General features: G+C 41.1%; 1 protein-coding gene across 1 annotated transcript in view; it reads right to left on the bottom strand.

Annotated features, from left to right (window-relative positions):
* Nucleotides 1-13225, bottom strand: part of LOC127316572 (pyruvate dehydrogenase E1 component subunit beta-1, mitochondrial) — an 80594-nt gene extending 67369 nt beyond the window's left edge. The window contains exon 1 of the mRNA XM_051347008.2: nt 13181-13225. Within this exon, the coding sequence (XP_051202968.1) occupies nt 13181-13210 (30 nt within the window). The 5' untranslated portion in view covers nt 13211-13225. The remainder of the gene's footprint in view (nt 1-13180) is intronic.
* Nucleotides 13226-25393: the final 12168 nt, after the last annotated feature.

Here is a 25393-nt window from a genome sequence, read left to right as displayed (position 1 = left end):
TTGCAAAGCTATATTCATTCAGATAAAACTTGTACTAAACAAGGAAGAATAAAAGACATGATGTAGCAAATCACAATATAATGGTTTGATCACAACTACTCAAATGCTTGCTTGAGATGGAGGGAAATAGGTTTATTGACTCAACATAAAGTAAAAGACAGGCCCTTCGCAGAGGGAAGCAGGGATTAAATCATGTGCTAGAGCTTTTTCAGTTTTGCAATCATATAGAGGTAATAAAAGTAACATTTTGAGAGGTGTTTGTTGTTGTCAACGACTGGTAGCGGGTACTCTAACCCCCTTGCCAGACAACCTCCTAAGAGCGGCTCCCATATTATTTCCATTTTGTGTGGCACTCCTTCCAACCTTTCTTTCACAAACCATGGCTAACCGAATCATCGGGTGCCTGCCAACAATCTCATACCATGAAGGAGTGCCTTTTTATTTTAGCTTAATTATGATGATGACACTCCCCCCAACCTTTGCTTACACAAGCCATGGCTAACCGAATCCTTCGGGTGCCGTCCATCAATCACATACCATGGAGGAGTGTCTATTTAGTTTAATCAATTTGGGACTGGGAATCCCATTGCCAGCTCTTTTTGCAAAATTATTGGATAAGCGGATGAAGCCACTAGTCCATTGGTGGAAGTTGCCCAACAAGATTGAAAGATAAAACACCACATACTTCCTCATGAGCTATGAAACATTGACACAAATAAGAGATACTAAGTTTTGAATTGTTTAAAGGTAGCACATGAAGTATTTACTTGGAATGGCAGAAAATACCATGTAGTAGGTAGGTATGGTGGACACAAATGACATAGGTTTGGGTTAAGGTTTGGATGCACGAGAAGTATTCCCTCTCAGTACAGGTCTTTGGCTAGCAAGGTTAATTAGCAAGCATAAGAGTCGAAGGAAACAAACAAATATACATATGATAGAAACAATCATGCATCTTCCTTGCAAACACAAACAATTTTAACTTCAGAATAATAAGCTATGAGCTAACAAGAAAGACAATGAAACAACTACATGTATTTCTCTTTTCTATTTAAACTTCAAAGTGTTGTTGCTATTGACCAATGCTAAGTTTGCCAAAACCAAATAGATTTATTCAATGCTCCCAAAGTGATACCAATACTAACAACAAGGTGAATCATATAGTAGAGATTGCAAACTAAAATAAGATGTGCAATATGTAAATGATAAGACTTCCCATTAATATTCCATAACGATAACTCACACCAAGGGATACATAGACAACCAACCAAAGGAGAAATACTTCCAAACGCAACCCATCTTATATGATAACTTCCCTACTCATGATATGACACTACTTGACAATAAAAGTAAAAGGTAGTGATAATGTGATACCGCGGCACTCCCCCAAGCGTGCAACACACCAAGGGGATGCCAATACCGATGATGAATTACTCCCGCGGCGATGATGGTGATGAATTCCTGACAAGCTTCTCAATAAGCTCCTGAAGCTCGTCAATCCTGTATATGAGGTTGCGAATCATCTCTGAGTTGTGCTCGACGCGGTTAAAGAGTCTGTACGATGGCGAGTCCCAGCTCTTGGAGTTATTTCCCACTCTTCAGCCTCGGGCTCCTTCTCTCCTGCAGTTGTTAGAACGATCTATATCCCACTTTGGCTAGGCAATGCTGCCTTGGGAGTCCCTTCAATTTGATTATTGAAAATTAGATTGTGGAAGGGGTGATGAGTGCACGATGGAGATGTTTTCGGAGCTAGGTAATGACGTGGGACCGCTCCTCCAGTGCGAATTCTTGCGCTCTTGTTTGCACTAAAAGGGTTGTCCACCACCTTGATGCTTGCGATGGTAGCACGCGGGCGTGCGCGCGAGTCTTCCTCCACCTCTTCTTCATCTTCTTCCTTGACGTCCTTGTTCTTGGAGACCATGGTGCTTCTAAACCGAAAACAGATCCTGGCGTAAACAGCTCGAAACAAAACACGTCGAGAAACGATATACGGACCTCCGAGGGTCCGGGGGATTATATAGCAAAAATTTTCTCGACAAAAGGAAAGCACCAGATCGAACCGTAGTCGGAAAGGGGCGACGAGGCGGCCAAACCATAGGCCGGCGCGGGCCCAGGTCGTGCCGCGCCGCCTATGGTGGCACCCCTCGTGCGTCCTTTTCCACTCCATTTCGAACTCGTAATTTCTCTTATTTTCCAAAAGCAATGAAAATATTGTTCGGAAAGTAAATTGCGTACTTTTCATTACCGCATCTTGTTACCTATTCAAAATCGAGTTAAGCGGACTGTCAATTTGCCCTTTGATGTAGGCCTCCGGTGTTTCCACTTGAATAATATCAACATCAACATTATAAGAATCACCCGAGATATAATGCTTGAGTCTTTGTCCATTCACCACTTGCGTAGCATTGCCTTGGAGAGAGCTAATTTTGATTGCTCCTGAACGATACACCTCCTCGACAACATATGGTCCTTCCCATTTCGAGAGTAATTTCCCCGCAAAGAATCGAGACGAGACCGATACAATAGGACTTTATCCCCAATATTAAATTCTCTTTTGATAATCCTCCTATCATGCCATTTTTTAACTTTCTCTTTAAAGAGTTTAGCATTTTCATAAGCTTCACTTCTCCATTCATCTAGGGAACTCAATTGCAACAACCTCTTATCACCGGCAAGTTTAGGATCTTTATTTAATTCTCTAACAGCCCAATAAGCTTTGTGCTCTAGTTCTAGAGGTAAATGACAAGCTTTCCCATAAACCATTTTATAAGGTGACATTCCCATGGGATTTTTATAAGCAGTTCTATAAGCCCAAAGTGCATCCTTCAATTTACTAGCCCAATTCTTTCTAGTTTTATTAACGGTCTTTCCCAAAATAGATTTAATCTCTCTATTTGATAACTCTACTTGACCACTAGTTTGAGGATGATAAGCGAAGCAATTCTATGATTAATACCATACCTAGCAAGAGTTTTTCTAAAACCTCCATGAATAAAATGAGAACCTCCATCAGTCATAATATATCTAGGTACTCCGAATCTAGGAAAAATAATATCTAAAAGCATTCTTAAAGAGGTCTCACCATCAGCACTTTTTGTAGGTATAGCTTCCACCCATTTAGTAACATAATCAACGACAACGAGTATATGAGTGTTACCTTCAAGACGGAAAAGGTCCCATAAAGTCAAATCCCCAACAATCAAACGGTTCAATAACAAGAGTATAATTCATTGGCATTTCATTACGCCTGGAGATATTACCAACCCTTTGGCATTCATCACAAGATAAAATAAACTTTCTCGCATCCTTGAAGAGAGTTGGCCAATAAAAACCTGATTGTAGAACCTTTTGCGCGGTTCTTTCTCCGGCGTGATGTCCTCCATAAGCACTACCATGACATTTACTCAATATCTCCTGTTGTTCATATTCGGGGACACATCTTCGCATAATACCATCCACTCCTTCTTTATATAAGTGTGGGTCATCCCAGAAATAATACCTCAAGTCATAAAAGAATTTCCTCCTTTCTTTGAGCTGAAAAGGTTGGAGGCAAGTACTTGGAAACAATAAAGTTAGCATAATCAGCATACCAAGGACTGTCTCGCGAGCTCACCTTTATTACAACCAATTGTTCATTTGGAAAACTATCATTAACAGGAACAGGATCATAAGCAATATTTTCCAATCTAGACAAATTATCAGCAACAGGATTATCAGCACCTTTCCTATCTACAATATGTAAGTCAAATTCTTGCAACGAAGTACCCATCTAATAAGCCTCGGCTTAGCATCTTTCTTTGTCATAAGGTATCTAATTGCAGCATGATCAGTATGAATAGTAACTTTTGAATCAACAATATAAGATCTAAATTTATCGCAAGCAAAGACTACAGCTAATAATTCCTTTTCAGTTGTAGCATAATTTCTTTGAGCAGCATCAAGAGTTTTACTAGCATAATGAATAACATTCAGTTTTTTATCTACTCATTTGTCCAAGGACAGCGCCTACAGCAAAATCACTAAGCATCACACATAATTTCAAAGGGTAAATTCCAATCAGGGGGTTCAACTATAGGAGCGGTTGTTAAGGCTTTCTTAAGAGTTTCAAACGCTTCCTTACAATCATCATCAAAAACAAATGGTACATCTTTTTGAAGAAGATTAGTAAGAGGCTTTGAAATCTTAGAGAAATCTTTAATAAATCTCCTATAAAACCCAGCATGACCAAGAACACTACGAATACCTTTAACATCCCTCGGATAAGGCATCTTCTCGATTGCTTCAACTTTAGCTCTATCAACTTCAATACCTCTCAGAAATTTTATGTCCCAATACAATTCCTTCATTAACCATAAAGTGGCATTTCTCCCAATTAAGAACAAGGTTAGTTTCTTCACATCTCTGCAAAACTTTATCAAGGTTTCGCAAGCAGCTATCAAAAGAATTCCCATAGACGGAAAAATCATCCATGAATACCTCTACAATACTTTCACAAAAACCATGAAAAATAGCAGACATGCATCTTTGAAAAGTAGCAGGAGCATTACATAAACCAAAAGGCATGCGTCTATAAGCATAAGTTCCATAGGGACAGGTAAAAGTGGTTTTCTCTTGATCTTTAGCTTTAACGACAATTTGTGAAAACCCGAATAACCATCAAGAAAGCAAAAATGAGTATTTTTAGATAATCTTTCTAGCATTTGATCAATAAAGGGTAAAGGGTAATGATCTTTTTTAGTAACTTTATTAACTTTTCGAAAATCAATGCACATTCTATACCCTACAACTACTCTTTGAGGAATGAGCTCATCATTATCATTAGGCACAACAAGTCATGCCTCCTTTCTTGGGAACACGGTGCACGGGACTAACCCATCTACTATCGGCAATAGGATATATAATACCAGCTTCAAGGAGTCGTAGTACCTCATTCCTTACCACTTCCTTCATCTTTGGAATTAGGCAATGCTGAGGTTCAACAACGGGCTTTGCATCATCTTCCATATTAATAGCATGTTGGCAAATAGAAGGAGAAATCCCCTTCAAATCATCAAGAGTGTAGCCAATAGCGCCTCGATGCTTCTTCAATATTTCCAATAACCTTTCTTCCTCAATCTCTGAAAGCTTAGAACTAATAATAACAGGATATATTTTCTTATCATCAATATGAGCATATTTAAGATTATCAGGTAAAGGCTTTAAATCAAAAACAGGATCTTCCTTTGGTGGCGGTGTTGTACCCAAATCTTCCACCGGTAAATCATGCTTGAGAATAGGTTGGCGAAGAAAAATTTCCTCAAGCTCATCTCTTTCTTTCCTAAAATTTCGCTCTCGCTATCCTCCAAATGTTGCTGCAAAGGATTATTAGGAACAAGAACAATAGATGCACATTGCTCCATTTTAAAATCATTACTAGGCAAATCAGCTTTATAAGGAGTTTTAGTAAATTTAGAGAAGTTAAACTCATAAGATTCACCAGCGAATTTAGTCAAAATTTTCTCTTTCTTGCAATCTATAATAGCTCCACAAGTATTTAGAAAAGGTCTACCAAAAATAATAGGACAATCATCACTAGCAGTGAGAACCAAGTACCAAAAAGTCAGCGGGATATTTAATCTTACCGCATAAAACTTCCACATCTCGAACAATACCAATTGGAGAAATAGTTTCTCTATTAGCCAGCTGAATAACCACATCAATATCTTCAAGTTCACAAGAATCAATTTCGTGCATAATCTCCGTGTAAAGCTCATACGGAATAGCACTAACACTTGCACCAATATCACATAATCCATAATAACAATGATCACCAATTCTAACGAGATAGCATAGGAACACTAGCTTGTTTGGGTTTATTAGGATGTGAAACAATATTAGAAGCATCTTCACAGAAAATAATATGACCATCCTCCACATTTTCAGTCACAAGATCTTTAACTATTGCAACAGCAGGTTCAACTTTTATTTGTTCTTCAGTTTCTACAGGTTTCTTTTCTCTTTTATGAACCGCACTATTGATAACAGTACTCCTTCATTTTAGCAGGGAAAGGAGTTTTTTCAATATAAACCTCGGGAATAACATGATCAGCAGTTTCAACTACAACACATTTATTAATAGATGAATCAATTTTATCTTTATATGGTTCATGATACTTATCAAAGTTCTTCTTTGGCAATTCATAATGAGAGGCAAAAGCTTTAAAAAGATTTACAGCAACTTGAGAATCAAGACCATATGTAGCACTCATATTACGAAATTTATCAGTATCCATAAAAGCTTCAATGCATTTATAATCATAAATTATACGATTCTCGATCTTTGTCGTTCTCCCATCCTTCAGTATTTTCTTGGATTCGATCAAGAAGGTCCCTTTTAAACTCTTCTTTGTTGCGTGTAAATGATCCAGAACAAGAAGTATCCAGCAAGGTCTTGTCTTGAAAAGAAAGTCTTGCATAGAAATTATCAATAATAACATTACCAGGAAGCTCATGAATGGGGCATTTGAGCATTAAAGACTTCAATCTCCCCCAAGCTTGGGCGATGCTCTCTCCATCATGAGGCCAAAAATTATATATGCGATTCCGATCCTTATGAATTTCACTTGGAGGATAGAACTTAGAATAAAACCGGGGCACAATATCATTCCATTCAAGAGAATCCCCATTATCCAATAATTTATACCAATGCGCCGCTTTACCGGACAGCGACAAAGAGAATAGTTTCTTCCTCACTTCATCCATAGTAATACCTGCACATTTGAATAACCCGCATAATTCATGCAAAAACAGTAAATGATCACCGGGGTGGACAGTTCCATCCCCTTCATAGCGGTTATCCATAACACGTTCAATAATTTTCATAGGTATTTTATATGGTATTACTTCCTCACCTGGCGCTTCATCCACTACCGTTGCAGTAGTAGTAGATTTCCCAAATAGAAATTGAAGAGAAGATCTCTCCATAATGACTTATAGCAAGAGCGAGAAATAAAATCAGCACAACAGTAAAGGTTTTCCTTACCAATTCCACTTACCAATAGCGCTTCACTCCCCGACAACGGCGCCAGAAAATAGTCTTGATGACCCACAAGTATAGGGGGTGTATCGTAGTATCTTCGATAAGTAAGAATGTCGATCCCAACGAGGAGCAGAAGGTGTTGACAAGCAGTTTCGATGAAGGATTCACTGTAAATGCTCACAGACAGGTATTCAGGGGGGTTTGATGTAACAGTTGAATAAAGTACGAGTATGTAAAGTGCGAGAGTAACAATTGCAGCGAGTGGCCCAATCCTTTTTAGCACAAAGGACAAGCCGGTTTGTTTACTTATAATGACCAAACGTTCTCGAGGACACATGGGATTTTAGTCTAGTGCTTTCGCTACATACGGCTAAATAATCTTCATTGTTATGATAAGTGTTGTGTGGGTGAACCTATGCTAATGTACCGCCCTTCCTAGGACTAATACATACTTGTGATTATACCCCTTGCAAGCATCCGCAACTACAAGAAAGTAATTAAGAAATAAATCTAACCACAGCCTTAAACTCTGAGATCCTGCGATCCCTCCTGCATCGATATACCAACGGGGGTTTAGGTTTCTGTCACTCCGGCAACCCCGCAATTGGCAAACGAATACAAGATGCATTCCCCTAGGCCCATAAATGGTGAAGTGTCATGTAGTCGACGTTCACATGACACCACTAGAAGAATAACACCACAACTTAAATATCACACCATTGAATATTACTCAACCATAGTTCACTACTAACATTTAGACTTCACCCATGTCCTCAAGAACTAAACGAACTACTCACGAGACATCATACGGAACATGATCAGAGGTGATATGATGATGAATAACAATCTGAACATAAACTTGGTTCAATGGTTTCACTCAATAGCATCAACAACAAGTAGAAATCGATACCGGGAGAGTTTCCCCTATCAAACAATCAAGATCAAACCCAAATTGCTATGGCGGTGACGGTGTCCAGCGGTGATGACGGCGGTGATGATGGTGGAGATGATGATGATGGTGATGGCGATGATGTCCAGCTCGATGACGGTGACGATGGCGTCGATTTCCCCCTCCCGGAGGGAATTTCCCCGGCGGATTCCTGCCCGCCGGAGAGCTCTTTTCTCTCTGGTGTTCTCCGCCCCGCAGAGGCGGCTGTAACTCTTCGCGAGGTACCCCCTGTGGCTTCGGTCTTCGGGACGAAGGGTTTGGCGAAGAAAAGGAGGCGAAAGGGGTCGTGGGCCCTCCACACCACAGGCCGGCGCGGCCAGGGCCTGGGCCGCGCCGCCCTAGGGTGTGGGCCCACCCTGGCTGCTCCTGGCTCCTCCTTCTGGCTTCCTTCGTCATCTTGAAAAATAGGATTTTTGGTATAATTTCCTTCCAGAGTTGATCTTCCGAAATATTGCGTTCTGACGGTGCTTTTTCCAGCAGAATCCTGGCTCCGGTGTTCGATCCTCCAATAACGATGAAACATGCAAAATAGATGAAATAACATAAGTAATGTGTCCCAATATGAAATATATCAATGAATAACAGCAAATTATGATATAAAATAGTGATGCAAATTGGACGTATCATGGACATACACCCAAATAAGCGTAGCATGAGATCAAGTCATTAAGTTCAACTTGCTATAAGCTTTCGATACATAGTTACCTAGTCCTTCGACCATGAGATCATGTAAATCACTTATACCGGAAGGGTGCTTTGATTACATCAAACTCCATTTGAAAGAGCAAGATCCATATCCCATGTTTTGTGTGTTTGATGACAACACTTGAATGAATTTAACCGTGGACAAAGATTGTCTTTGATAGATTTGCAAGTGTACGGTGCCCTCGCTGAACACATTATGATCGGAAGACTGAAGCGTAGCTCTTAGGTTTTCTGGTTTTGCGTGTGTGTCGCGAGGTGACATGGTAGGAGAGGAAAAGAGGAAAAAGCAGTTTCAGCCAAAGCGGTACTACCGGTACTAGGAGCGGTAGTACCGCTACCCTACTGGTACCGCTCAGCAGTACCGCTCTGGAGGTTTCTCACGCAAATGTCTCACAGAACAAGTTACGGTACCTTTACGGTACCTTGGGCGGTAGTACCGCTTCAGAGCGGTAGTACCACCTATGGTACCGCTTAAGTACCGTAACTTAAGTTATGGCAGTACCGCTTCGGTACCGCTGCGGTACCGCTTGGGATCCAGTAAGGTTTGGAGCCATTGCGGTACCTCGAGCGGTACCGCGAGCGGTAGTACCGCTATGTGTCCACGTGGACAAGTTATGTGGGGATTTCGAAACCAGAGAGGTAGTACCGCTTGCCAAAGCGGTAGTACCGCTTAGGCAGAAACTGCACATAACGGTTGGATTTGAGGGGACCTATATAAAGGCCCCTTCTTCCCCAACACGATTTCAGCTCTTCTCTCTCTCTCTCCTCCATTGTTGCTGAGCTCAAACTGAGTGGATCTCCCTACCTACCCAATCAATCTTGCTCATATTTTGAGGAGTGGTGGAGGAGACCCCGATCTATCGTTCTACCGAGAGAAATTTCACCAATTCGTGGTAGTCCTTAGTGGATCTTGGAGGTAGGGTTCCTATGGTGGGATCTTGGATGAAGTGCACGTACCTATGGAGGCTAGCTTGGTGTTGTGCTAGCCCCATAGGTTGTTGGGAGCCTCCTAGTGTTGTGGGGTTCGCCCCAACCTTGTGAAGGAAGCACCGCCTCGACCGGTGCCATAGTGGAGAAGGGGGAGCCCCTTCGTGGAGCTCTCTCGAGGAAGAAGGTGAGGCCTTCCTTTGTGGTGTGGCCGCCTAGCCTCTTGTGTGAGGCTAGCACCTCCTCAACGTAGACGTACTCTCTTTTGTGAGGGGAACTGCGGGAAACAAACCGCGCCTCGTCTCCGCGCCATCCGGTTGTCCCGCTCCTTACTCTTACTATCAAGCTTGTTCCTTTACTTGTTGCACTTGCCTAGGATCATACTAGGATTGTCTCCATCACTAAAGCAATCACCTTTACCTTCCGTTTTGCTAAAAACCGAAGAAGACATAAAAATTGTGTAGCGCCCATTCACCCCCCTCTCTTGTTCGCTACGATCCATTCAATTGGTATCAGAGCAAGGTTTTCTTGCTCGGGCTTTACCGCCTAAGAAATGGCCGAACAAGAGATGGTTGCGAATGGGTCCCTTCCCGATGAGCAATCACCTCCACCATCAATTGTCGATAGCACTCCGGCTACTTTGGATGACCTCAAGAAATTGGAGTCATCCATTGTATCTCAAATGAAGGCTATGATGATGGAGTTGATTGCTCCCAAACCAACCCCATTATAGATCCTAAGGCAAGTGTTGATGTTCCTCCACAAGAAGTCAACACCCTTCCTCTTGTTGATTTTGTCGCGCAGTCGACAAAGCCACCTCGAGAAGGGGATCTTGAGGACATTAGCACTTCATCAAAAGGGAAGGATGAACCACCGGTTGCGGGACAATTAGGGGGTTATCATACGGTGCCTCCACCAAGTGATTACGCCATAAATGTCCCAATACCCATGCCTCATATTTTGTCTCATGGCTCACCACCTTTACTTGAATCAAATAGCTTTGAGAATTGGCAATTCTTGATGAAATCTCATGTGCGCAGCGCTTGTACCGAGCTTTGGCGCATCATTGAGGAAGGGTATTCACCAAGAGATCCAAAGAACTTGACAAGGAGAGAGGTGGTGGATCACCAACTCAACGCCACCGCCATCAACATGATCCACATAGTCGTCACACCCAAGGACCGTGCTCATATCCGCTCACTCAAGACCGCCAAAGAAGCATGGGACAAGCTCTTCCTCGGAAATGAGAGCATCCAAAGCTCTCGTTTCGATGAAGTGAACAACATGGACGACTTCGTCATGAATGAAGAAGAGTTCCCTGAAGAAATGTATAGGCGTCTCATCGCTCTTGCCGTACAAATGCAAGATCTTGGAGCAATGTTTGTGGATGATCATTGGATCAAGCGAAAGTTCTACAACGCTCTCCTCCCCTATGAGGAAGTGAAGTTGACAGCCATCCGCCAAAATGCCTCCTTCCGTGCTATGACATCCGATGAAGTCCTTAGCGAGGTCATCGCTTTGGACATCTCCAAGAAGAACGCGGGAGATCTTGTTGCACGCGCCAACAACACTCGCAAGCCCAACCTTGCGTTGAAGATGAAAGAGCATGGAGCTAGTGAGAGCGATGAGGATCCCATTGAGTGGGGTCCGGATGATCTCAAGGCCAACTATCATGAACACATGGCACTTGCCGCCAAGAGTTTTTGGAGTGGGAACAAGACACGAAGCTCAAGGTTAAGAAGATATTCACCTCATGACTCGTCAATATACACATCCAAGAGTCCAAGGGAAGAGCAAAGGGGGAGATCTTGCTACAATTGCGGCGACACAAGTCATTTTTGTTGCGGATTGTATCTATGAGAGAAGGGAAGACAACGCTGGAAGGCTTGTCCGAAAGGACAAGTTCAAATCTCTCTCAAGAGGATTCTCCAAGTTCTCCTCCAACTCCGGTGACACCAAGGTCTCCTTCACCAAGAAGCCCAGAGCTTTCATTATCCGTCAGGAATACTCCTCCGATGAAGGTGAAGAACGCAAAGACAAGGGCTCGAACAAGGAGGAAGGGGAGGTGGCCGCCATCACCATCTCCACTCCCTCCATCTCCCTCTTCGACTCTCCAAATGAGAACCTCGTCGCCAACAACTTCCATTGTCTTGTGGCAAAGGTATCATCGGAGGTTGTATCCCTTTCCGAGTCTACTTCTTCCTCTAATACTATCTCTATTGCGAGTTTGGATGCTCCTACCACTAACATGCTAGGAGATATCAAGACTCATGTTGAGGAAATCTTGACTCAACTTGATGCGGCTCAAGTCCGCATTGAGGAAATAGGGAGGCTCGAGAAGAAGGCGGAAATGGAGATTGTCTCTCTCACTCAAGCTCATGAGGAAGAATTGTGCATGCGATGTCACTTGAAGCTAGTTCTATCGTTCTCGAAGACTCCAACAATTCCTTCATCTCCCAACTCATCAAGGATCGAGACCATGCACTTGGTTGGGTGGAAGAACTCAAGATGAAGAAGCGCTATCTTGAGGAAATTCATGAATGGTTGCTTGAAGAAGTTGCAACTCTCACCAAGAACTTCAAATCCTTGGAAAGTAGGTTCACACTTCTATCCGAGATGAAGAGGCATCCTCACGAAGAAGCACACAAGAAGGAAGAAGATGAAGGCCCCAATTCGTGTTGTGACAAGCTTCTTGATGAAGTCTGCTTCTTGAGAAGACGTAACACAAGACTCGTGGAAACCAATTCACGCCAAGAGGAAGATTTGGAAGAGTACCGCCGCACAAGCAAGGACTGCATTTGTCGCAACCATGAAGACGACATTGCCACCTTAGAAAGACACAAGCGTGTGCTCGTAAGAAGGAATTCACTTCTAGAAGAAGCTTTGCTAGAACAATTCCGGGTGAATAAGGAGAAAGAGGTTCAAATATTTGATATCACTCACCCTCATCCGGATCATGAAGATGAAGTCAACCGTTTGAAGTCCAAAATTGAAAACCTCCAAATCCAAACCCAATGTTTGGAGGGAGTCATTGAAGCTAGAGATGAAGCTAATGAAGTCTCATGCAATGAAGGAGAAGTGGCTATTAAGCCAAAGAAGAAGAGAAGAAGAAGGATCAAGATCAAGAGGAACATCGTGGTAGGACCCATTGAAAAATGGGTTCCTATCTTCAAGGCTTGATCTATGATGGGCTTTGCTTCCGGTGGTGCTATATTGGTGGTTGTTGTTGAAGCCACAAGTCTCTTGACCGGAAGCAAAGAAGATGTTGTCGTCCTCAAGCTATCTCATTCTATCTTCGCATATGGCGACAACACAAGCAAGCTTAAAGGTATTGGGCCTTGACAAGATGGTGGTAACACCCAACCTTGTCAAGACCCTTGATTACAATGTTCTTTCCGTTCATCGTTTCTCATGCTAAGGTCTTTGTACCGTTTACAACCTTGTCGGGCGCAGGGCCTGCGCCAGCCGCCCGAGCACCTGCACCGATGGAAAAAAACGCGCGCGCGGGTCAGATTCCGAAACAGACGGGAGAATCCCGATGGACGGATGGTAGGAAAATCGGGTCGGAGAAGCGCGCGTACGCATCCGGATCCCCTCGCGGCGCCCAGCATCGTCGACGCGATCGGCTACCGGCGGGGGCTGGGGGATTGGGAGGGGAGATTGGGGCTTCCCGGGAAGGTGGAGGAGGAGGGAGCCGGGTTCGGCTTTTGTTTGTTTGGTGCGGTTCGTGATGAGGATGGCCCCTGGAGACGGCGGGGGAGGGTGAGGACGCCGCCGCAAATGCCGCGCCGACTTGCAGATCGCCTTGTATTTTTGTTGAAAAGGACGTCGAGGAAGTAGGTATTGCACCTGGACCTGGAATGGTAGTATGGTGCTTATAAGAAGAAGAATAGGGGTGGTATTGGAAATGTGCAGATAGTTTTATTGTCCCTAATTCTTCATCATTTTTTATATAGAGCAAAAAATAAAATATCCAACATGCTAGTAAATCCATTGCTGGTATGTTGGATACTTTATGTTGTCAAATGTGTGTCTTGGGAGTTAAAGGTGGGTAAGTTGGACAAGTATCTATGATATTTCAAAACGGTATTATCAGAATTCAGTCTCAAAATGAAACAAAATAAGATAAACTTAACCGTGAGTACCAGTGTGCTACTGCATCGCACTATTTGACCAAAGAAATGCTAGTTTCAAAAGGAATTGCACTAAAAGGTCAACGCCCAGAGATGATCCATTCGTAGTTTGACTCTTTTATATTTACCAAGTCATGGGTTTGAACCTTCCTGATATGATAGCCGGAAATTCAATTCAGCTCCCGGGTGCGTATGGTCCCTCTACCAAAAAAACATATTTCGAAATGTCAAAAAATTTGGATAAAAAATTCTACATGTACATCTCCATAATGTATGTGAATTCGCTAAGTTTCACGAAAAACTAATATTTTTTGTGGTCTATGTAAAAAGGAGAAACTTTATCTTGTGGAAAGCATTATTTTTAGCACTGAATTTTGTCTTTTTTACACACGTCACATGATAAGTCCTTTTTTTATGAAACGACTTTGTGAGCGCGTAGCATGTGAAGATGTACGTACAAATTTATTGTTTCAAATTTTTTGAAATTTAAAATGTACATAACATGCATTTCAAAATATAGGGAGCATATGCACCCATGTTCCAAAACACCACCCACTGTAGAATATTGTTATCATGGTCTTTAAAAAAAATCACATGCGATTACGGTTTCTATATGTTTTTGGGGCGATCTATTTTGAGGGGAGCTAGTCATCATCTTGCATTCACCCGTTTAACAAGTCTTATGCTCTGTTCCAGACTTCACATAGGGAAAGACTAGAACTACATACACGCTTGATATCGAAATAGACCGCATGGTGTCATTTGGAACAAAAGAACGATTATGTTGAAAATCCTATGAAATGTGTTAATTCGTACGAATAATTAATTTGTATTATGTATGCATAAGTACAAGAATCAATTGCATTTTTCTCAGTAATTACTGTTAATAATGATGTTATTCCAATGCCAAGTACTTGGCATGCACACATTGTCAAACTATTACTAAACCCACCTTTAACTCCCAAGATACACATTTGCCAACAAAAAAGGTATAAACCCATGACATTGATTCAATTTAATTCTAGAAGTTTATATAGATATTCTTATCTAATCATAAAATAAAACTCCCAAGATACACATGTGGCAACAAAAAAGGTGTAAAATCGTGACATCGATTCAATTTAACTCGAGAAGTTTCTATAAATATTCTTATCTAATAATAAATTAAAACACATACTAAGATATCCATATACCATATGTTTAGAGATGTAATTTATAAAGAAACCAATGTTACTAAATAAGGAGGAGAATCGCTTGATATTCAGCATAGAAAGGATGTGGCCTTAACCACCTTCCGGAGTATCAAGTAGTTTGATAGTGCCTCTCACAAGTTAGATATCCACAGCGAGTAGCTCGCATGCTACTTTTATGTACCGATCCTACGTATGTCCCATAATATAACCCTCCTAGCCTTATTATTGGTTTTTTTTCCTCATCTAATATGAAACAAGCAGAGCTCCTGCCGGGTTATCCATTTAAATTTAAGACAATTAATGCAATTGTAATTTTGGCAATATATATTAATATGAATTACATGTAACAACAAGTAAAACTACAATCAATATTAGCAACTTGTTAAGATCACAACATGCTAAAATAAGTTCTACATAAGTGCAAAAGTTAAGTATAAATTAAATTTATTTCAATTCGAACCGGGTGCTAGTAGCGAAACTATGGATAGGCCGTTCTTCCGAGTCAGAAATGCAGAAGGTCCACCACTAAGAATGGATTCACATCTGTAATGGTTAGTGTTGTTGGCATCGCAGTGGTGGAGGAGGGAAAAGAATAATGCATTTTATTTACTTTAAAAACTAAACAAAAAAAATCACTCCATTTTTCTAAAAAGAATCATACTTAGCCATCCTCATTTTCACGTGTTAAGCTAATGTAAGACAACAATGATTTTTTAGCTAAAATTACAAATTTACAAGCACTGCAATTTTTAGAGTCATAGTTAGGCCCCATTATATTTCTTTATTCTTATTCTCCAAAAACCATATGTTAATTTTTGCGGCACGGTACATCAAATTCTGCTCTTTAACTTAAAGGACCTCGATATCTCCTAGAGCCTAGATCGGGCGTATTGATTTAAGGTAAAGTGAGCAAATTTCTGCACAGTTAACATGAGGCTACTCACAGTGGAGAGTAACTTAGTCTAGTAACATATGTCATGTTACAAGTCTAAGTTACTATCTACATGGTTAGTAACTTAGATGTGGTTTTATGCAATGTATCATTAATTATGTTTTAGACTCATATTGCTTTGGGATGTGTGATGTTATGGTAACATAGCTAGTTACCACCTCACTCTCTTTTTTCTTTTATTGTCATGCCATGTCACCTCCTTCGCGGCCGATGAGTAGCTCCTCGCCGCTCCGGTCGTCGCCGCCGCCGGGCGTAGGGCATGCGCCAGCCGCCCAAGCACCTGCAAGGATCGAAACGCGTACGCGCGCGCGGGTCAGATTCCGAAACAGCAAGACGCAGACGGGGAATCCCGATGGATGGATGGATGGTAGGAAAATCGGGTCGGGGAAGCGCGTGTACGCATCCGGATCTCCTCGCGGCGCCCAGCATCATCGATGCGATCGACTAACAACGGGAGATGGGGGATTGGGATGAGAGGAGATTGGGGCTCCTGGGAAGGTGGAGGAGGGGGAGCCGGGTTCGGCTTTTGTTTGTTTGGTGGGGTTCGTGATGAGGATGGCCCCTACTCGTGTTGTTGACACGGCGGGGAGGGAGATGGATGGAGAGGACGCCGCCGCAAATGCCGCGCCGACTTGCAGATCGCCTTGTATTTTTGTAGAAAAGGACGTCGAGGAAGTAGGTTTTGCACCTGGACCTGAATGGTAGTATGATGCTTATAAGAAGAAGAAGAATAGGGGTGATACTGAAAACATGCAGATACTCCCTACCTAGAAATAAAATACGGAGTATATCAAAATACATCTATACTAATGTTAAAAAAAACATCTATACTAGTTTGTTGCAACTAATTAGGATCGGACGGAGTAGCTTTATTGTCCCTAGTTCGTCATCAACTATTCTTGTAAAGCGAAAAAAACAAAAAATATCCAACATACCGGCATATATACAACATGTATCTATGGCATCTCAAAATGGTATTATCCGGATTCGGTTTCCAACAACGAAACGAAACGACAAACTACCAATGTGCTACTGCAATATCGCTCACGTTGGGGCATCGAATTGTTTGACCAAAGAGACGCCAATTTCAAAAGGAATAACATTGAAACGTCAACACCCAGAGATGCTCCATTTGTAGTCTGACTCTTTTGGATTTACCAAGTTGTGGGTTTGAACCTTCTTGATATGATACACCCGTATCATGTTGTTATCATGGTCTTTTTTTTAAATTGCATGCGGTTAACGGTTTCTATATGTTCTTTTGGGCAGTCTACTTTGAGGGGAGTTAGTCATCATCATGCATTCCCTTGTTTAACAAGGCTTGCGCTATGTTCAAAACTCCGAAGAGGGAAAGAGTACAAGTACATACGTGGTTGATATCGAAATAGATCGCATGGTGTCATTTGGTACAAAAGAATGATTATGTTGAAAATCCTAAGCAATGTGATATTTCATATGAATAACAACTTTTTTCTGAGTAATTACTATTAATGATGCTATTTCAGTGCTAAGTACTTGCCATGCACACATTGTCAACTTATTACTGAGCCCACCTTTAACTCCCAGCACATTTGACAACAAAAAGGTATAACTCATGACAGTCTGTAAATTTAAATCCGAAAGTTTCTATAAATATATTATCTAATCATGAAATAAAACTCTCAAGATACACATTTGACAACAAAAAAGGTATAAGCTCATGACACCAATTCAACTTAACTCGAGAAGTTTCTATAAATATTCTTATATAATCATATACTTAAACACATACTAAGATATCCATATATCATATGTTTAGAGATATAAATTGTAAACAAACCAATATTCCTAAATGAGGAGAAGAACCGCTTGATATTCACCACCTTCTAGAGCGTCAAGCAGTTTCCTTGTACGTCCCGCGAGCTAGATATCTATAGCGAGTAGCTCGCATGCGATTTTGATGTACCAATCATATGTATATTCCATAACATAACCCCTCCTAGCTTATTATTGATTTTTTTTCCTCATCTAATATGAAATAGACAGAGCTCCGACTAGGTTATCCATTTAAGTTTAACGCAATGAATTGTATTTATCAGCAATATATAAGCGACAACTAATATTTAGCAACTTGTTAAGCTAAAGTAAGTTCTACATAAGTACAAAAGATTAGTATAAATTAAATTTATTTCAATTCCGTGGGGGCGCTAGTACCTTCTACGTAAGGAAAGAGACTGAACATGGTGAAAAGGGAATCGCATCGCGCGCGACATGAGCGCTTCGCGCGGAAAGAGCCCCACCACCCGTGAAATTAGCAGGATGGATTTCATATAGGTGTAGCTCTTTAGATATGCTACCTCAAACATTATACATTCGTTGTGTTGCGGTTTAACAATAGGAATGCTAATGCCTTTAGGGTAATCTTTGATCATGCTAGCTCTAGGGGTATATACCAAAGAATTTGTGTAATTTATTTTCTAATACTAATCATATGGCCCCATACAAGGGGTCCACAGCCTACTATGCCAACTCGCTTGTTCCTCTTTCACTCACCATTCACGAACTGATGAACTGCCGGAGCGGCACCACACGCATACGCAGTAGCGGCGCAGCAACCCTAGCGAAGCGGAGCAGGCGAGTGGCGGCGTCGACCGGTAGAAAGACCACGACGTGATTCCCCCTGATGGCTGATACGTCTCCAACGTACCTATAATTTCTGATGTTCCATGCTTGTTTTATGACAATACTTACATGTTTTGCTTGCACTTTATAATGTTTTTATGCATTTTCCGGAACTAACCTATTAACAAGATGCCACAGTGCCAGTTCCTGTTTTCTGCTGTTTTTGGTTCCAGAAAGGCTGTTCGGGCAATATTCTCGGAATTCGACGAAACAAAGACCAAACATCATAATTCACCGAGACGGACCAGGACACCGAAGGGGAGTCAGACTGGGGCCCCCACACCATAGGGCCGCGCGGGCCAGCCCCTGGCCGCGCCGGCCTATGGGGAGGGCACCCTGTTGCCCCTCCTGCGCCGCCTCTTCGCCTATATAAGCCCTTTCGACCTAAAAACGCGACACCAACTGACGAAACTCCAGAAAGACTCCAGGGGCGCCGCCACCATCGCGAAACTCCAATTCGGGGGACAGAAGTCTTTGTTCCGGCACCCTGCCGGGACGGGGAAGTGCCCCCGGAAGCCATCTCCATCGACGCCACCGCCTCCATCATGCTCCGTGAGTAGTTCCCCCATGGACTACGGGTTCTAGCTGTAGCTAGTTGGTATCATCTCTCCCATGTACTTCAATGCAATGATCTCATGAGCTGCCTTACATGATTGAGATTCATCTTATGTAATCGGTGTTGTGTTTGTTGGGATCCGATGGATTGTTACGTTATGATTATCTATCTATAAAGTTTGTGAAGTTATTGTTGCTGCAATCTTGTTATGTTTAATGCTTGTCACTAGGGCCCGAGTGGCATGATCTTAGATTTAAGCTCTATACTTATTGCTTAGATTGTATCTACAAGTTGTATGCACATGTCTATGTCCGGAACCAAAGGCCCCAAAGTGACAGAAATTGGGACAACTGGAGGGGAAGGCTTAGATATGAGGATCACATGTTTTCACGGAGTGTTAATGCTTTGCTCCGGTGCTCTATTAAAAGGAGTACCTTAATTTCCAGTAGATTCCCTAGAGGCCCGGCTGCCACCGGCTGGTAGGACAAAAGATGTTGTACAAGTTTCTCATTGCGAGCACGTATGACTATATATGGGAAACATGCCTACATGATTAATAATCTTGATGTTCTATCTTAATGCTATTTCAATCCTATCAATTGCCCAACTGTAATTTGTTCACCCAACACTTGTTATTGGAGAGTTACCACTAGTGTAGATAGCTGGGAACCCCGGTCCATCTCTCATCATCATATACTCGTTCTACATGACATTGGAAGTAGTATCAACTATTTTCTGGTGCCATTGCTCTCATATTACTGCTACTGCTGCCGTATTCTTTGTTACTCTTTGCTCTCATATTCTGCTTTGTTTTCACATCACCCCTGTTACTAGTGTTTTCCAGGTGCAGCTGAATTGACAACTCAGTTGTTAAGGCTTATAAGTATTCTTTACCTCCCCTTGTGTCGAATCAATAAATTTGGGTTTTACTTCCCTCGAAGACTGTTGCGATCCCCTATACTTGTGGGTTATCAAGACTATTTTCTGGCGCCGTTGCCGGGGAGGCATAGCTCTACTCATAAGTTCACCTGGGGAGTACACTCTACCTCTCTCTCTGTTTTATTTTATTTTGTTTTGCTTAGTTTACTTTTGTCTAGTTTATTTGTGCTTAGTTTATTTCTGTCTAGTATTACTTTGCTTAGTTTAGTTTTGTCTAGTTTGTTTTTGTTTTGTTTTATTTTCCTTATATACCCGAAAATCCATAAAAATTTGAAAAACCGAAAAATTAAAAACTGTTGCTATGGGAGAACCTACAACCTACTTGGAGCTTATAGAATATTATAATAATTATAGAGAATCAAGAGCGGGAAAAGTGATGAGTGCTGTGATAGAAAAATTGAATACAATTGCTAAAATCTTGCTTAAACGCCATGATATAAACTGTTGCTCTCAACAGGACACTAAACATCTTAAATTTCAATGTGGCTTTAGTGAGGAGTTTTTAATTAAGAACTATAATCGGAATAGCTATATTCATTTTGGGTTTGAAGAGGTAGAACAATTTGTCATATTTATGGGAGCCTCTGAGATAGAATCCTTCATGGTTAAAAATTATGAAACTTGTGTTGTTTGTAAGGACCTTAAAGATTATGTCTCTTCGATCCTTAATTTTTGCAATGAAAGTTACACTGATAATCCTTATATCATTGATTATAAAGAGAGACTCATTAATGCACAAGAATGCACTCACAATTTGCAAGGACCTGTGGAAGAAGAAATTGATGAACCTGAAAGCTCATTGGATGAAAAAGAGGAGGAAATTGATGAACCTGAAAGCTCATTGGATGAAAAAGAAGAGGAGAGTGATGAACAAAAGGAGGAAGAATGGACTAGCTACCCATGCCAACCTTCTAATGAGAGTAACTCTTTATCTCTTACACTATTTGATTGTCCTCCATGCTTACCGAAAGAGGTTGAATGTTATGTTCCTGTGGATTCTCTTGAAATATTCCCTATGAGTAAAACTTGTGAGAATAATTATGCTACTGTTATTTATGATAATCCATGCTACTTTGATAAATCTTATAATAATGCTTTGTTTGTGCCTGATGTCGAAATGCATGGTACTAAAGAATTTTGCGTAGCAAATGTTTATGATAAAGCTCTTGATGATGGTCCTATGTTACTTGATAATATTAATTGTACTACTATTGAAAATGGGATTGGAGAGTTCTTGACTTTATCTATGAGTCCCATATCCTTTGAGATTGATCAATCATCTTGTTATATTATTGATAAAAGTGGGTTTGAAAGTTTTAATCCTATTATTTCTGAGCTTGATAAAAATTATGTGTTTGTGAATCATGAAAAGCATGCTGTATGTGATAGTTATATTGTTGAGTTTATCCATGAAGCTACTGAAAATTATTATGAGAGAGGAAAATATGGTTGTAGAAATTTGCATGGTAACAAAACACCTCTCTATATGCTGAAAATTTTGAATTTACTCTTGTTTTATCTTCTTATGCTTGTCACTTTGTTCTTCATGAATTTATTTGTGAACAAGATTCCTATGCATAGGAAGTGGGTTAGACTTAAATGTGTTTTGAATTTTCTTTTTGATGCTCTCTTTTGCTTCAACTCTTATTTCTTGCGAGTGCATCATCAAAATTGCTGAGCCCATCTTAATGGCTATAAAGAAAGCACTTCTTGGGAGATAACCCATGTGTTTATTTTGCTACTGTTTTGTTGAGTCTTGGAAGTTGTTACTACTGTAGCAACCTCTCCTTATCTTTATTTTATTGCATTGTTGTGCCAAGTAAAGTCTCTAATAGAAGGTTGATGCTAGATTTGGATTTCTGCGCAGAAACAGATTTCTATCTGTCACGAACCTGGGCTGTTTTCTCTGTAGGTAACTCAGAAAATTATGCCAATTTACGTGCATGTTCCTCAGATATGTAAGCAACTTTCATTAGTTTTGAGTTTTCTGATTTGAGCAACGGAAGTACCTGTTTAAAATTCGTCTTTACTGGCTGTTCTGTTTTGGCAGATTCTGTCTCTGTTTTTTTGCATTGTCTCTTGTGAACTTTAAGCAAGGCTGTCTAGACGTGGAGAGCTGTAGCTAATGTTTTATTGAGTTCTTTCAATGTCTCACTACAGGACCAAAGTGGATTAAAGTTTTTTGAGTACTAAACCCTCTAATGAAGTTTATGAGAAGTTTGGTGTGAAGGAAGTTTTCAAGGGTCAAGAGAGGAGGATGATATATGATCAAGAAGAGTGAAATGTCTAAGCTTGGGGATGCCCCCGTGGTTCATCCCTGCATATTTCAAGAAGACTCAAGCGTCTAAGCTTGGGGATGCCCAAGGCATCCCCTTCTTCATCAACTTATCAGGTTTCTTCTATTGAAACAATATTTTTATTCGGTCACATCATATGTGCTTTACTTGGAGCGTCTGTGTGCTTTTATTTTCGTTTATGTTTGAATAAATTCGGATCCTAGCAATCCTTGTTTGGAAGAGAGACACGCTCCGCTTTTTCATATGAACACTCGTGTTCTTCGCTCTTATTTCTTAATGTTCAATGATAAAAGTTGGAAGCTATTGCATTTATCGCTATTTGGTTGGAAACAGAAAATGCCTCATATTGTCTTGAATAATTTGACACTTGGCAATTGTTTTGAGCTCTCAAGTAGATCATGATTAAGTTTTTTTTCATGTAGTTTAAACCTATTAGTAGAGAAATACCGTAGAGCTTGTTGAAATTGGTTTGCATGATTGGTCTCTCTAAGGTCTAGATATTTTCTGGTAAAAGTGTTTGAGCAACAAGGAAGACAGTATAGAGTTTTATAATGCTTGCAATATGTTCTTATGCAAGTTTTGTTGTACCGGTTCATACTTGTGTTTGCTTCAAACAACCTTGCTAGCCAAAGCCTTGTACTGAGAGGAAATGCTTCTCGTGCATCCAAAACCTTGAGCCAAAACCTATGCCATGTGTGTCCATCATATCTACCTGCTATGTGGCATTTTCTGCCATTCCAAGTAAATACTTCATGTGCTACCTTTAAACAATTCAAAAGCTATTATCTCTTATTTGTGTCAATGTTTTATAGCTCATGAGGAAATATGTGGTGTTTTATCTTTCGATCTTGTCATTTACTTCGGACAGACTTTCACCAATGGACTAGTGGCTTCATCCGCTTATCCAATAATTTTGCAAAAAGAGCTGGCGCGGGGTTCCCAGCCCCCAAATTAATCAACTTTCATTAATAATTCTCTTCACATGTTTTGCTCTGATTCATCAGTAAGCAACTTAATTTTGCAAATAGACACTCCTTCATGGTATGTGAATGTTGGAAGGCACCCGAGGATTCAGTTAGCCATGGCTTGTGAAAGCAAAAGGTTGGGAGGAGTGTCAACCATAAATAAAACTAAAATACATGTGTAAACAAAAGAGAAGAGGGATGATCTACCTTGCTGGTAGAGATAACGTCCTTCATGGGAGCCGCTCTTGAAAGTCTGGTTGATGAGGTAGTTAGAGTGCCCACTACCATTCGTTGACAACAACAAACACCTCTCAAAACTTTACTTTTATGCTCTCTATATGATTTGAAAACTTAAAAAGCTCTAGCACATGATTTAATCCCTGCTTCCCTCTGCGAAGGGCCTTTCTTTTACTTTATGTTGAGTCAGTTTACCTACTTCCTTCCATCTTAGAAGCAAACACTTGTGTTAACTGTGCACTGATTCTTACATAATTGCATATTTGCATTCATCATATTACTTTGTGTTGACAATTATCCATGAGATATGCATGTTGAAAGTTGAAAGCAACTGCTGAAACTTAAATCTTTCTCTGTGTTGCTTCAATGCCTTTACTTTGAATTTATTGCTTTATGAGTTAACTCTTATGCAAGACTTTTGATGCTTGTCTTGAAAGTACTATTCATGAAAAGTTTTGCTATATGTTATCTATTTGTTAGCAACTATAGATCATTGCCTTGAGTCACTGCATTCATCTCATATGCTTTATAATAGGATAATCAAGGTTATGTAAGTAGCATGTCACTACAGAAATTACTCTTTTTTATCGTTTACCTACTCGAGGGCGAGCAGGAACTAAGCTTGGGGATGTGATACGTCTCCAACGTACCTATAATTTCTGATGTTCCATGCTTGTTTTATGATAATACTTACATATTTTGCTTGCACTTTATAATGTTTTTATGCATTTTCCGGAACTAACTTATTAACAAGATGCCACAGTGCCAGTTCCTGTTTTCTGCTGTTTTTGGTTCCAGAAAGGCTGTTCGGGCAATATTCTCGGAATTCGACGAAACGAAGACCAAACATCATAATTCACCGAGACGGACCAGGACACCGAAGGGGAGTCAGAGGGGAGGCCTGGGGCCCCCACACCATAGGGTCGCGCGGGCCAGCCCCTGGCCGCGCCGGCCTATGGGGAGGGCACCTTGTTGCCCCTCCTGCGCCGCCTCTTCGCCTATATAAGCCCTTTCGACCTAAAAACGCGACACCAACTGACGAAACTCCAGAAAGACTCCAGGGGCGCCGCCACCATCGCGAAACTCCAATTCGGGGGACAGAAGTCTCTGTTCCGGCACCCTGCCGGGACGGGGAAGTGCCCCCGGAAGCCATCTCCATCGACGCCACCGCCTCCATCATGCTCCGTGAGTAGTTCCCCCATGGACTACGGGTTCTAGCTGTAGCTAGTTGGTATCATCTCTCCCATGTACTTCAATGCAATGATCTCATGAGCTGCCTTACATGATTGAGATTCATCTTATGTAATCGGTGTTGTGTTTGTTGGGATCCGATGGATTGTTACGTTATGATTGTCTATCTATAAAGTTTGTGAAGTTATTGTTGCTGCAATCTTGTTATGTTTAATGCTTATCACTAGGGCCCGAGTGGCATGATCTTAGATTTAAGCTCTATACTTATTGCTTAGATTGTATCTACAAGTTGTATGCACATGTCTATGTCCGGAACCAAAAGCCCCAAAGTGACAGAAATTGGGACAACTGGAGGGGAAGGCTTAGATATGAGGATCACATGTTTTCACGGAGTGTTAATGCTTTGCTCCGGTGCTCTATTAAAAGGAGTACCTTAATTTCCAGTAGATTCCCTAGAGGCCCGGCTGCCACCGGCTGGTAGGACAAAAGATGTTGTACAAGTTTCTCATTGCGAGCACGTATGACTATATATGGGAAACATGCCTACATGATTAATAATCTTGATGTTCTGTCTTAATGCTATTTCAATCCTATCAATTGCCCAACTGTAATTTGTTCACCCAACACTTGTTATTGGAGAGCTACCACTAGTGTAGATAGCTGGGAACCC

Source organism: Lolium perenne, chromosome 7 (assembly GCF_019359855.2).
Source record: "Lolium perenne isolate Kyuss_39 chromosome 7, Kyuss_2.0, whole genome shotgun sequence".
NCBI classification, from domain to species: Eukaryota; Viridiplantae; Streptophyta; class Magnoliopsida; order Poales; family Poaceae; genus Lolium; species Lolium perenne.
This window is presented reverse-complemented; position numbering and strand designations above follow the sequence as displayed.